Source organism: Hyperoodon ampullatus (genome assembly GCF_949752795.1).
Source record: "Hyperoodon ampullatus genome assembly, chromosome: 4".
Classification (NCBI taxonomy): Eukaryota; Metazoa; Chordata; class Mammalia; order Artiodactyla; family Ziphiidae; genus Hyperoodon; species Hyperoodon ampullatus.
This window is the reverse complement of record NC_136917.1, coordinates 43,924,193-43,938,372: the sequence shown is the minus strand read 5'-3', so window position 1 is coordinate 43,938,372 and position 14,180 is coordinate 43,924,193. Positions and strand designations below refer to the sequence as shown.

At 37.4% G+C, this 14,180-nt stretch overlaps 1 protein-coding gene across 4 annotated transcripts in view; it reads left to right on the top strand.

Moving 5' to 3' along the window:
* The window catches only part of MRPL22 (mitochondrial ribosomal protein L22), a gene marked incomplete at its 5' end in the record, with an annotated part of 37,660 nt that extends 23,867 nt beyond the window's left edge, over positions 1-13,793 (top strand). Inside the window, 5 exons of one of the 4 annotated variants that reach the window (XM_079703615.1) lie at positions 334-469; positions 4,413-4,478; positions 5,274-5,351; positions 7,086-7,155; positions 13,502-13,793. In XM_079703615.1, coding sequence (XP_079559741.1) covers positions 334-469; positions 4,413-4,478; positions 5,274-5,351; positions 7,086-7,155; positions 13,502-13,629 — 478 coding nt within the window. In that variant the 3' untranslated portion in view covers positions 13,630-13,793. Of the gene's footprint in view, positions 1-333; positions 470-4,412; positions 4,479-5,273; positions 5,352-7,085; positions 7,156-13,496 lie in introns of all 4 variants that reach the window. The other 3 variants (XM_079703613.1, XM_079703614.1, XM_079703616.1) reach the window with 3 other exon arrangements.
* Between the last annotated feature and the right edge of the window lie 387 nt (positions 13,794-14,180).

Here is a 14,180-nt window from a genome sequence, read left to right as displayed (position 1 = left end):
TGTGAATGAATGTAACCTCTAAAAACTGTGACTTGCTATGCTGTATACCTGAAACTTACATAATGTTGTACACCAGCTATACCTCAATTAAAATCTTGGCTTAATATCTGTTTATTGTTTGACTTACATGAGTTACTGACTTTTCACTCTTCTTAGCCTTCAGTAAACTACTAGCTCTTTGTGGTATTTTATGTAATCTCAATTCTTTGTTAACAAACATGTCTAGAATGTCTCCACTCGTGATCCTTAAATAGTTTCCATCAAAATGGAGCTGATGTGGTTCAGAAGATAGATAAGCTTTGGAAAAGATTCTAAATGTCTGTTGCTTTACAGGCTTTTTTCATCTCACAGCGTTTTACCCCAATCACACATTCACACAAGTGCTTCTCTTGAAATATCTCGAAAATGGGAGAAGAAGAATAAAATTGTTTATCCTCCACAACTGCCTGGAGAACCTCGGAGACCAGCTGTAAGTTTGTGGGTAGAACTAATCTCTTGATTTTGATAAAGCATTCTTGCTCTTATGTGGCTAGCAGTGATTTATTATTCCATGTTAAGAAAAGAAAAAAATTATACAGGAATTTGCTTGATCCTTTAATTGGTACAGAAAATGTTCTAGATTTATCTTTTTTGTAGTTAAAATGATTGTCTTTGTTTTACTTATTTGCCTTGACTTAACCTCCTGGATAGGAACCTTAACTCTAAAACTGAGCTAATAGCTTGAGACATTTCGACTGATTTTTGATTCCAAGAGGCTTGATAATGGAGCATGAGGGGTTGGCAAGAATGGCTTAAGCCATTGGCCAATATTTAAATCATATGTATGATTTTCCAATGTTTTATACTTGAGTATAGACACACTTGGTTGTGAGGTTTTTCTTCCTTTTTTTTTTTTTTGTAATTTACAAACCTTTGAACCTAAGGTTTGAATTTAATCATTGGATTCCTTCCAGAGATACCTTATTCCTTCCAGACTTTAACTTATCTTTAGTTGCTCAGAATCCCTTTGCCCTCTCCAAATTGCTAGACATTGCTCTAGTCTGAAATAAAAGACAAATTTCTAGCTTAATATGAATTTTCTGTGGGTTACATACACATCTGTTAAAAAGTTTAAGTAAGTAATAATAGCATAAACAAGGTGGGAACATTTGAATCCTTAAGAAAATGAACTGTGATAAGTACTTTAGAAATAGAATTACTGTGTTAATTATAAATCATTCAGTTTAGCAAACATCTTTTAAGGTCCTTTGGGATTTAAGGCTACTGGATAATCAATATAATCTAAGTAATGTCACTTGCTTAGTTTTTATATGAACTTGACGGCATGCATTTCATTAAAATTCAGTTGCTATCTAGATATTAATCTGAATTAGCACAGTTTTATGGGGTTTTTTTTTCTCATTTAGGGGAGTTAATTTATTGATTTAAAGACCTCCTACCTGATTGGGAACTAAGAAGAAAAAGAGATCTTAATAGCTTAAACAAATGAGTTGTTAACTTTCATATTTTATTATGCCATCAGAGCTTAAAAGTTTGATTTGTCATAGAATCTGTGCTATTAAGCATTGACTCCATTTTGTAATTAACCAAAATTTACAAAAATTTACACATTTGTACAAATATCATAAATAAAATATTTTCTAGGGACTTCCCTGGTGGCACAGTGGTTAAGAATCCACCTGCCAATGCAGGGGAGATGGGTTCAAGCCCTGGTCTGGGAAGATCCCCCATGCCGTGGAGGAACTAATCCAATGCGCCACAACTACTGAGCCCGCATGCCTAGAGCCTGTGCTCTGCAACAAGAGAAGCCACCGCAATGAGAAGCCTGCACACCACAACGAAGAGTAGCCCCCTCTCGCCGCAACTAGAGAAAGCCCACGCACAGCAACAAAGACCCAATGCAACCAAAAATAAAGTAAAAATTTAAAAATATATATACTTTCTTTTTTTTTTTTTTTTTGTGATATGCGGGCCTCTCACTGTTGTGGCCTCTCCCGCTGCGGAGCACAGGCTCCGGCCATGCAGGCCCAGCGGCCATGGCTCACAGGCCCAGCCACTCCGCGGCACGTGGGATCCTCCCAGACCGGGGCACGAACCCGTGTCGCCTGTATCGGCAGGCAGACTCTAAACCACTGCGCCACCAGGGAAGCCCCAGAAAATATATATACTTTCTATAATTAATGAGCTTTCTTTACTTCTTACTTGAGCTCTTTGGACTTGGCTTTAACTGGAAATAAAGAAATCATAATAGTATTTGTCAGGTCCAGAATCTAAAGCAAAATTTTGTATTTTGTAAGTACCAGTCTTTTTGGATGTTAAACACACTTCAGGATACATCCTAAATAGCAAAATTCAAATAGTTAACAGTAGATCATCTACCTAACTCTAGCAAATGAAGAACAGTGTCAATTAAATCATTTGTTATATATTGTAATTTACTGAAACTATTTTGATTAACTTTTGCATCATATATACTTCTATAAGTGCCTGTGTGAAGACATTTGGTTAGATTTTATATAGGCACTTTGGAGAAACCTAATTTAATTCTCTATTTTGCACAGATTTTGTTTGAGGGAGTAATCCTTTTCTGGGACAAATTAAGACTTTTGGAAAATACCTTAACATTTTCTGATTTTAAATAGTATTTGGTAAATTGATTTTGGTGTAACAGTTATACCTGTTATGACTAAATTATTAATGCTGTCTATAAACACCTTGCTTATTAACAGGGAATAATTTGCTCACCTAGCCACATAGTTGATACACTGTGCCATTATTTGCAGTGTCCCTTAGGCTTTCCAATCCGCTACCTGCAAACATTTTAAAAATTAGTTTTATCTCTTATTTAGAAGAAGGCCAGATAATATTTACTATTCTATCTCATTCTGATCTTCAGCATTTGGAATATGTAGTTAAATAATAGTAGATGGGGCAATGAGTAAATCCTAAGGCATTTGTAAACTTCTAGCAGGAGTCAGAATGTTAGAAAGTTTTGAGGTTTCTCTGCTTTTATTTGCCTTGAAAAATGTTTTCTAATTTTTTTTAAGTGGCATTATGGTATAATAGTAGGAAGAATGTGGGTTTTAGAGTAATGAGGGGAACTTTAAAGATACACCTGCCAGACACTGTATTAAGCCCTTCACATACTTTCCTGGGTGGCACTAGCTTACAAACTTTGCTATCTTGGACAAGTCACTTGATTTCTCTGATTTTCATTTTGTAAAAGGTTTATAAAATGTTTTTTCTCCCAACTCATAGAGTTAGATCATATAAAATAATGGGCTTGAAAAGTGCTTTGTGAACTATAAATTGTTTAATGGATGATTGATTAAAAAATTCAGTAGGAGATACCTACCACTATAAATACAAGATAATAAAAGCTAACATTTACTAAGATCTTACCATGTGCTAGACACTGTAAAGTACTTACTTTATATAGGTAACTTTATTTAATCCTTATTATAGTTTTATGTGTTAGGTACTATTATCTTCATTTTAAAGAAAAAGAAACTTAAGCAGAGAGAAGTTAAGTAGCTTGGGTTCTGTAGCTGGTAAATGGTAGAGCTGGGATTCAAACCAGGTAGTCGGATTCTAGAACCTGTGCTCTTGACCGAACAAACACTTACAATATTGGTTTTCTTATGAAAATAGTTACTTTATCCATTTTGCCATTGTTCTCCTCACTAACAAGAAACCTTTTTGTACCTTTTCTTTTGTTCTTTTAACCAGCTAAATGTTTTCAAAATACTTTAGTTTAAGTCTTTTACTATTCCTCTGTATAGAAGCGTTGCAAATTTTGTCACAAACTAGCCATTTTACAGTTTGTTTTTCCCTTAGTAATCTTTATAACATAGTGAGAATTTGGAAAAATATAACTTTGTATAGGGAAAAAGGGTCCCCAAATTCTTTTTTTTTTTTAATAAATAAATTTATTTATTTGTTTTTGGCTACCTTGGGTCTTCGTTGCTGCACATGGGCTTTCTCTAGTTGCAGTGAACGGGGGCTACTTTTTGATGTAGTGCGCAGGCTTCTCATTGCAATGGCTTCTCTTGTTGCGGGGCATGGGCTCTAGGCGCGTGGGCTTCTCATTGCAGTGGCTTCTCTTGTTGTGGAGCACAGGCTCTAGGTGCACGGGCTTCAGTAGTTGTGGCACACGGGCTCAGTAGTTGTGGCTCGCGGGCTTAGTTGCTCCGCGGCATGTGGGATCTTCCTGGACCGGGGCTCGAACCCGTGTCCCCTGTATTGGCAGGCGGATTCTTAACCACTGCGCCACAGGGAAGACTTCCAAATTCTTAATAATGTTTTTATTTCTTATGGCAGCGTTTTCATTAAGCACAGAAAGTAAAAACTTTATTAACAGTGTTTTACTGTCATTTTGATAAACTTGCTTAATTTTTTTTCCTGTTTGTAAGGAAATCTACCATTGTCGAAGACAAATAAAGTACAGCAAAGACAAGATGTGGTATTTGGCAAAATTGGTAAGCTAAAATGACTATTACCATATAATACATAGGGAAAGGAGCTACAAATTTTACCCTGGGATTTGAAAAAAGCAAAAAACTTGCCCTGTTTTTTCCAAAAAGTGAGGAATATAATTACATTTTTAGACATTTCATCGGTAATCCAAAAGTGATAGTTCAGAGATTGGTGATTTTGCTTAATTTTTACCTCCTGACAAACTAAATCATGTTGGATACATAGATACTTTAGAAGAAAGGCATCAAGAACCTGGCTATAGTTAGAGAATCCAGGAAGTAAACTTACGTATCTGTAAAAGTTGATTCAACCTATTTCAAAACTGTTGCATTTTTAAGTTTTTTACCTTGAAAATGAAATTTATATACGAGAGAAGACAAAAGCAGCAAATACACATGTAATACATTTCTTCTGTAGAAGGGGATGCCTTTAGTGCCTACTGTGATCCTTGCCAACCTGTTATCTTTCTCTGTCATGTCTGCTCTCTTTTATTATTATTGAAACCATTATAATCCAGGTTTAGTGGTTAAAATTTTTAAGTTTGATTTTGACCTACAGAGGGTGGTGGCATCCCTTCTCAAACTTGTTTTCTTCTCTTTTGCCTGCGTTTACTTAGCTATTTTTATTAATGAAAAAAGTTTTCCCCCACTTTTATTGAGATGTAATTAACATGTAAGTAGTTAGCTAATTTTAGAAGTTATTTGGATTATGTAAGACTTACTTTTCACTGAAAAGGGAATGCTGACTTTGTAAACTAATTTGTTTATTTTCTCTTGTCTGTTACCCTTTAATTCTAGATACAAGGAATGTCCATTGACCAGGCTCTGGCTCAGTTGGAATTCAGTGACAAAAAAGGGGCCCAGATAATTAAAGAGGTAAACTAAGATTGGTGGGGAGGGAGCGAATAGTTGGCTTGCAGGTGTGAGTAAGCTTTGCCTAAATCCTGAATTCGCTAGTGTAAATGCATAGTTTATATAATACAGATTTAGGGGACTCAGTTTTATTAATGTCCTTATACCTTAGGAATGTTCTGTGCTTTAAGTATTTTTTTTTTCCTGAGATGCTTTTATTTGCACCAGATAGTGATTTATATTTTATGGTCTGTCTGTGAAGTGAAGTGATACATCTTATTTTTAATGATTGGGGCCTTGATCAATTTTTTAAAAGATTTTTTTTTTGTCAGTTCCACAACTGAGAGGTTGGGATTTTATAACTAGTTGAGTGGAAAGAGCACTGGACTGGGACTGAGGGGAGTTTGGAGTCTTATCTTTTCTCTGACAGTTTCTGTCCTGATTTTGGGCAAGACACTTGTCTGGTTCCATTTTTCTCATTTGTAAATGAGGTGGGGTTGGATTGGATGATCTCTAAAGACACTTCTAGCTCTAAATGTAGCTGATTCACTAGGTGCACATGACTGTTGATATTTGTACTGACTCATTCTAGGCACATGAGTGTTTTTGTTTCAAAAAGCTGAGTTGAGGACATGTGGGGATATTAGCATTATTTCCTATAGTTCAGTTAATTTTCATATAAAGTCAGATCTTTTAGTGGGTGAATATTTGAGGTGGTTGGATTCAGACTTCTAAGAGGCTCTATTGTAATGCGTGTATTTATTTCCATTCAGAATGCAGTTACTAAGTATCTGTTGTGTACCCAGCTTTGTACTAAATTCTTCATCTTTAAAGGAGGACAAGATCTGATTTCTGTTATTTCTGACAACAATTGTCCTATTTTAAAGAATGTGTTCTGGAGGAAGTTAATTCAAAATATCCTTTGAGTATAAATTTAATAATTCTTTTTTTAAAAATAAATTTATTTATTTATCTTTGGCTGCATTGGGTCTTCCTTGCTGTGCACTGGCTTTCTCTAGTTGCAGTGAGCAGGGGCTACTCTTCGTTGCGGTGCACAGGCTTCTCATTGCGGTGGCTTCTCTTGTTGCGGAGCATGGGCTCTGGGTGTGTGGACTTCAGGAGTTGTGGCACACGGGCTCAGTAGTTGTGGCTCGTGGGCTCTAGAGCTCAGGCTCAGTAGTTGTGGCCCACGGGCTTCGTTGCTTCGCGACATGTGGGATCTTCCCAGACCAGGGCTTGAACCCACGTCCCCTGCATTGGCAGGCAGATTACCAACCACTGCGCCACCAGGGAAGTCCCAAATTTAATAATTCTTAAAGGAAATTTTCAAGTATGATTTTCTCTACTTGTCTGATGTTGTTAATGGTTATTCTGGATCTAAAGTTTAAGAATTTTCAATAAGATTTAGCCCTTGAGCTTCTTGAACTTTTTGACAACTCTATGACTCAAAGTCATAATGCCCATTACCAAGGGTACTGTTGCAAGTGTTGTTATCTCCTCCTTTACAGCTTACACATTCCATTTAAAACTTAGCAGGATGGACTGTGTTCTTTGCATTTGCAATTCTTGTCTGAGGAAGGAAAGCTTGTTGTATCCCTTTTCCTTAGTACTGTTATAATTTGATATTCTCTTTTTAAAATTGACTGCAATAGGAAGGCATGTGATTAGCAGTCATAGAGATAACAATAAGAAATGAGAAATTTAATTCTGTTTTAGTTCAGGTCAGCCATATGAATGCCTTTCTTTTCCTTATTTAAGGTTCTCTTAGAAGCACAAGATATGGCAGTGAGAGACCACAATGTGGAATTCAGATCCAATTTATATATAGGTAAGATCTTTAATATTCTTAGCTTTGGAAAATGGCTTCCAACAGTGATGCCAAGTTCTTCATCTAATAACAGTCTTTGATATCTAAATACTTTGGACTGTGTTTGCCAGTGAAAATTGCTGGTAATAGCTTATTCTTCAGCCTTCAGCATGCTAATGTTAGTCAGTTGTAAATGGTCCTAACTTTACTGCTTTATTGTTACCTGTTCTGTAATGAGACTGAGATCATGAAACCTATTGCTGATAATTATTAAATAATGGATATCAAGATGATATATAGAGTGGTCCTTTAATCATAATGAAACTGTGGAAGAATGTAACTGATTTTTAAAAAAATGAGTTCTTTGTCAACCCTAAGGAGATATATAAAGGATCACAGGTGGACTTAAAAAAATCTTTATTTATAATGTGTCAAGCCAGGTGCCTAATCCTTAAAGGTATCCTATAAGTTAGTCTCCCAATTACCAGAATGGAAAATATGTTGAATTATAAAAGCCAAGGGGCCTTCAAAGGCTCAGATGACCCAGATGTGTTGGTTCCCCTTTGTTATTACATCCGGAAGCATTATCTCAGCTTTGTATGCTTGTTCCACATCAAATTAAATTAATGTATGTGAAAATGTTTTGGGAAGCCTGGTACACTGTACAAATGTAAGGGATTTTTTGGTAGCATACCTTCATACTGCTCTTCTTTTAGAAAGAGGTCAATGGTTATTACAAAGCTCTCCCCCCGCTCCCCTAACACCACAGTAAAGTAGAGCAGTGGCTGGAGTTACTGCAGTTACTGCTAACCTCAGCAGTTTTGTAATCAAACAGATGTTGTTGTCAAAGCAAAATTTTCTCCATCTGCCAAACCTGCATATAAGAAGGACTGTTTTACCTAAAGATATTTTAAACTCAAGATATGGGAACTGCTACTCTCCAAATGGAGGGTAAAAGGCTGAATCATTCTGGGGGAAGGTAGCTGTGCCTTATAGTTTTTCAAAAATTAGAATTTTAAGAAAACATCTAAGTTGCACTTTGTCATATAACTTCTGCTCTACAGGAGATATTTATTCTGATTTAGTTAATATCTTACCTCAACTCACCTGGAATTGATGCTGGCAACCACACCTACTTCTGAAATTCAAATGAGTTATGATTTTCAACTGAAATATCTTACTTTAAAGATGAATCTTTTCTCTTTTTTTTCTTTTCGTGTTATGTGGGCCTCTCACTGTCGTGGCCTCTCCCGTTGTGGAGCACAGGCTCCGGACGCGGAGGCTCAGCGGCCATGGCCCACGGACCCAGCCGCACCGCGGCATGTGGGATCCTCCCGGACCTGGGCACGAACCCATGTCCCCTGCATTGGCAGGCGGACTCTCAACCACTGCGCCACCAGGGAAACCCTAAAGCTGAATCTTGTATAACTAGTTATACTCTTATACAGAAGGGAATCAAATGGCAACTCAGAAGATGCAGTCCACAGTAATTAATCATAAGCATTTTCTTCTGGGACCAGCATGAATAAATAATGCTAAAAGGACCCAGAATCATTGGAAGAGATGAAATGAAGAGCAAGACCGTTTGTTTAAACCTCTTGGTGACCTTTCCTGCTCCATGACTGAATATGAAATCAAATTTATTTAATTTTGTTCAATTTTATAGGAATATTGGCTTCTTAGCTGATAGGCAACATTTCATAATGGAAATCAGATGCAAGTGAAATGGAATTTGTGTTAAATCTGTTTCAACAGTTGTAGTACTGTTGAGAGAGAGGGTGAGGAGCTTAATCCTGTCTTCCCAAATGAAGGAGCAAAGTCCAATGTTGCCTTTAAGCAAAAATCAACTTAACCAGTCCCTGCGAATGGTCCTTTAATGCACTGGTCTCTTTATGCACATTTCTGCTGAAAAACCTCTGCCCCTCCTACACCTCCCTTTCATATAGTTCTGGGTCAAAATCTCTTTTCTTAAGTAGGGTTAATAAGTTTGGATTTGTCTTATGATTTTAAAAACTCACTTGCTAAGTATTTTGTTGCCTAATTCCATTATGAAGGAAAAAGAGATGAGTACCCCCAGGAAGATGAAGTATCTGACCATGACACATCAGGCATTTTATCCCTGTATTTGCTAAACTTCCCTGGTAAGAATCGTCTGAGGTTCTTATTAAAGATACAGATTCCCAGGCCTCACCACAGACTTACTGAATCTGAAACCCCAGGGGAGAGGCCTGGGTAAGTTCTATTCATTCTTACCTATAAAATGTGGGAAATGGATTTATCTTCTTACAGTCTTTGAAAAGGCCTAGACATTTTATTCCATAGACTTCTTTTAGAGATTTGAAAGACTAGTTACTTGTTGGCTACTGTTTCGGCTCAGCAATAGCTCTTTCAGTCCCCTAAAATAAGTAAGTACAGGCATTTTAAGGGACTTGCTTTTTTGGTAGCATATGTTCTCATTATGTGGTAATTCCCTCAAATGCTTGTCATCAGTCTAAAGCTAATACCTGGTGTTGCATGACCACAGACTTTGAAAGTTCATTTCCTTTTCAAACTTACAGTGATGACTAATGACACTGTGAACAGGCCTTAACAACTGGACATGGACTAATAAAATGTCACTGCTTCATGATTCATGGCATCTATAGTACTTCACTTCAGGGAAAGTGAACGACTGACTTTGTAAATCATTTTTCTGGGCTAAGAATGATGAAGGGGGAAGGGGGAGAGTTTCTAAAGTTAAAATGTCAAGATTCGTATTTACCTAAATACAAGTAATGGGAAATATTGACAATATTTTAAATACATGGTACCTGCTGGGCATTATCTTTAGAAGAGCATTATCTTGGGCATTATCTTTAGAAGGTCGTTTCCACTTTGGGGATGTCTTTATGTTTTTTCTTTCATTCAAAAAGTATTTGAGTGCCTTCAGTGAGTATACCACGCACACAATTAGGTGATGGTATATCTTTTATAGCAATTTAAAACATTTAGCACAAGTAGTTTTGTTCTTTGACAGTAATAGCCCTTTGGAAGAATACATAAATTGTTCTCCCTAGTTGGAACAAAACCATGTACACTATTAGTATTGTATGTACTTGGAAAACTTTGAAATTTATTTTAGAATTTGAGCAAATTTACCAGACATCTGTATTGAAAAAATGATATTAATTAGCAGAAGTTGTATTTCAAAATCATTTCTGTTCCTTATGGGGCATGAACTTTGGGGACAATACAAGAGGAGTGTAAGTTTTGTTGAGGAAGTAACTTTTACAGGTGAAACATGAACACTTACACAAGGTAGCATATGGTTTGGGACCAGAAAGAGTAACAGGTAAATGGTATTGTTGGAATAGAGAAGAGGAGGTCAGTATAGGTTAAAATAGTCATGGAGATTTTCTAGAAAATTTTGGCTTTTAAAGATACACTTTTGGGATCTGAAGGAGTGTACAAGAGGAAAAATTTTCAAAGTGAGGTAACCAGTTAAGCCAAAGGCACATAGGTTGGGATGAGCAGTAAGTATGTGGTACAGTGAGTAGAACAGTGCAGAGGAAGTAGAGGCTTGACCTAGAGGAGATGAAATTGAAAAGGTGAACATGGCCTAGATTCCAGAGGGCTGAACATGGCAAGCTGTGGCATTTGGTTAAAACAGGATTGAAGAGGAACCACAGGAAGTTTTTGGGTAAGAGATTTATGTTATTAAGGCAGTGTTTTAAGACTGTTAACTCTAAGCATTGGTTTTGAAATTGTGCTCCGAGGCCTCCAGGGGTGGGGCCTGGGACAAGCAGAAAGGCTTCTTGATATCTTGGTCACTGCTGTATCCTTAGAGCCCAGGATGGAGCTTCACACCCAGCAGGAACTTGGAATTTCTATATGTTGGGTGAATGAATGGCAGCAGTTTTAGATCTACCCTCACCCATGTTTCATTCTTAACAGATTCACCTGAAAGTAGGCGTCTATGTATTGTTTCATTTAATTGAAATGGTTGCATACTAAAGCAGTCTGAAACGACTCCACGCTTCCAATTCAGGGGCCACGGGTTTGATCCCTGGTCAGGGAACTAAGATCCCGCATGCCATGCAGTGCGACCAAAAAAAAAAAAAAAAGAACCAATTTGGAATTTATATTCTAAGCCCTGATTTCATTCAGATGTCCGAGTGGCTGTGTTGGGTATTCCCATTCCAGAGTGTTAAAGAATCCTGGTGTTCCAGAAGAATTAATGTTTTTGTTTTGACATAAAAAAGGGATAGCATTATATGCATAAAGGTAAGCAGATGATATTTTGTGGATTAAGGAGGAAATCATAACTGGCATTTAGCAGGTATTGAGTGTCTTCTCTTATGTGTTTTGGGAGAGATGGAAGGAAAATGGTAGTTAACGTAGACTCTGATAGGGTTGATCATTGTGTTTTGATAGATTATGTAGTCCTGCACAGTTAGCTAGTTTTGATACTTCCTTATTCTCAGGGTATTTGGAAATTGGTGCTCAAATTGGGTAGAGTAGCAGTTTTGGATAAAATTAGCTATCATGTTTGTAAAATCTTTTTAGAAGTTTCTACACTCTTCCCAGTGTCACTGTTTTTGTTTGTAGGATTCCTCCTGACAAGTGGATTCAGGGCACCTGGTAGTACTTTATTATAAAGTGATTTGTGTAATGCTGCTTTTTCTTTGGAAAAATTTAAAAAAATTTTTATTGAGGTGTAATTGATGTATAACATTATATTAATTTCAGGTGTACAACTGAATGATTCAGTATTGCAAAGTGATTACAAGTCTAGTTAACATCTGTCACCATACATGGTTACAGAATTTTTTTTCTTGTGATGAGAACTTTTAAGATCTATTCTCTTAACAACTTTTAAATATGCAATATGGTATTATTGACTATAGTCACCATGCTGTACATTACATTCCCATGGCTTATTTATTTTATCACTGGAAGTTTGTACCTTTTGACTCCCTTCACCCATTTCACCCACCTGCCCCCCACCCCCATCTTTGGAATTTCTTATATTCATTTCTTTAATGCCAGTAGATGAAGTTGATAAAAGGGTAGTAGTTCTCTCCTTATCTCACTGAGACCCTAGGCAGTTTTCTTAATCACTTTCATCCTTAGCTTTCTCTTTGGCAAAGCTAGGGTGCTTCTGTTGAAACTATTTCATGAGAGGTTTGTAGTTAGAGGGTTGTGGAGCACATACTTTGATATGGTCCCTGTAATATAAAGTTCTGTCACAGTAAAAGAATGGTGAGTATTGAAGTGAATTAATTTGCTACATATGCTATAGATTTTGCCTTTTTAAAAGGCTTATTAAATTAACTAAAAACATAAGACTAAGTAAATTCAGAAGGTAGTAGAAGGTAATTACTACCCTGATTTACTGTGGGTGAACAGATTTCTTCTTGTACTGTTTAAAATGTTTCTTCAAATTTTGCAGGGTCAAACTTTGACATGTTGAATCGGGGAGGGGAGATGAGGGGACAGATGTGATACAGGAGTTCCTAAGCCTGGCTGTGAATCAGAATTGCTTGGGGTGGGGCGTAGTGTTGTTTGCTCAGGATTTAATTTTCAAAGCCCACCCCAAATATAGAGTATCTAGAGATGGGATCTCAGCATCAGCATTTTAAATATGTTCCCTAAGTTAGTTTGATGTAGTAGCCTGAGGACAGCATTTGGGAATCATTGGTTCCAAAGGAACAGTTAGAATATAATACAGTTAGAATAAAATCAGAACGTCTTCCCTCAGCCTCTAGGGCTCTGTGTAATCTTGCCTTCATCTCTGATCCTGTCCCCTTGTTTGTATCACTCTTTCCCTTGCTTACTATGCTTCATCAGGTTCTGTTCCTGAACCAAGCCAAGCATGTTCCTACCATTGGGCCTTTGCACTTGCTGTTCCCTCTTCTTGGAACACCTTGCCCCTAGATATTTGCATGAATGATTCATTCTGGTCTTGGATCAAATGTCTCTTCCTCAAGGATGCCTCTTGACACCCCCCAGTCTGAAGTTGCCTCCCAACACCCCATCAGTCTCTTTCACCTCACTGTTTTCTTTTATTCGTAGCACTTGTCACTAACTAAAATGATCATGTTTATTTTCTCTCTTTCTCCTCTAGAGTGTGCACTGCACAGAGCCAGGGCCCTTGCTATTCTTGTTCACTCCTATTTCTCCAGCACCTGTAGTAGAGCCTGGTCCTTAGTAAGGAAGGACTCAGGAGATACTTGTCTTGAGACAAACCTGCTCTAGCCAGCCTGTGAGCTCATGTAGTCTTAGAATCCAATTGAGGAAAGGGCAGAAATTGCTCAGCTGATCAAGCTGTAATCTTGTGGATATAGTTGTTTCCTATAATTTTCTTTTTCTTCTCTGTCTAGCTCAGTCCACCTCAGGGCGAGGCCAGTGCCTGAAACGCATCCGATACCATGGCAGAGGTCGCTTTGGGATTATGGAGAAGGTTTTTTGCCACTATTTTGTGAAGTTGGTGGAAGGCCCTCCACCTCCACCTGAGGCACCAAAGACAGCAGTCACCCACGCCAAAGAGTATATCCAGGAGCTTCGCAACCGGACCATCATTCACACTCTATGATGGGGGTATTAAGACTCCACAGTGTATATATTTTACCATTTATTTCCTAAAACCAACAAAAATTAAAGACAGATGCTTTTTATGATTTGTCATTGAATTATTGAAATATGAAGTACAACTGCTAGTTTTATATGGATATTTATAAAGCTCTCCCCATCTCTCTTGAGCCTCTGGGTATATTTTATGTATTTGCAACTAGCAATGAGAAATCAGCTTTAAACATAGTGACAGACTATGTAATTCAGAAGGCTTTTTTGAGTGATGTTTGAAGGCAATGTTAGCTTTCTAGCTTGTGCCCTGCAGGTGGTACTTTTGATACTGGACTTGAGTAGAAAGTTATAGGATAAGAAAACTTGTCCTTATTACTTCACTTGATTTTTCTCCTGGAACTGGGGGAGGGGGTGGTGGACGGGAGCATCCCTGCACATTGTTTCAGTGAAGTATTTTAGGGCATTCTATAGTTCAGTTTTTC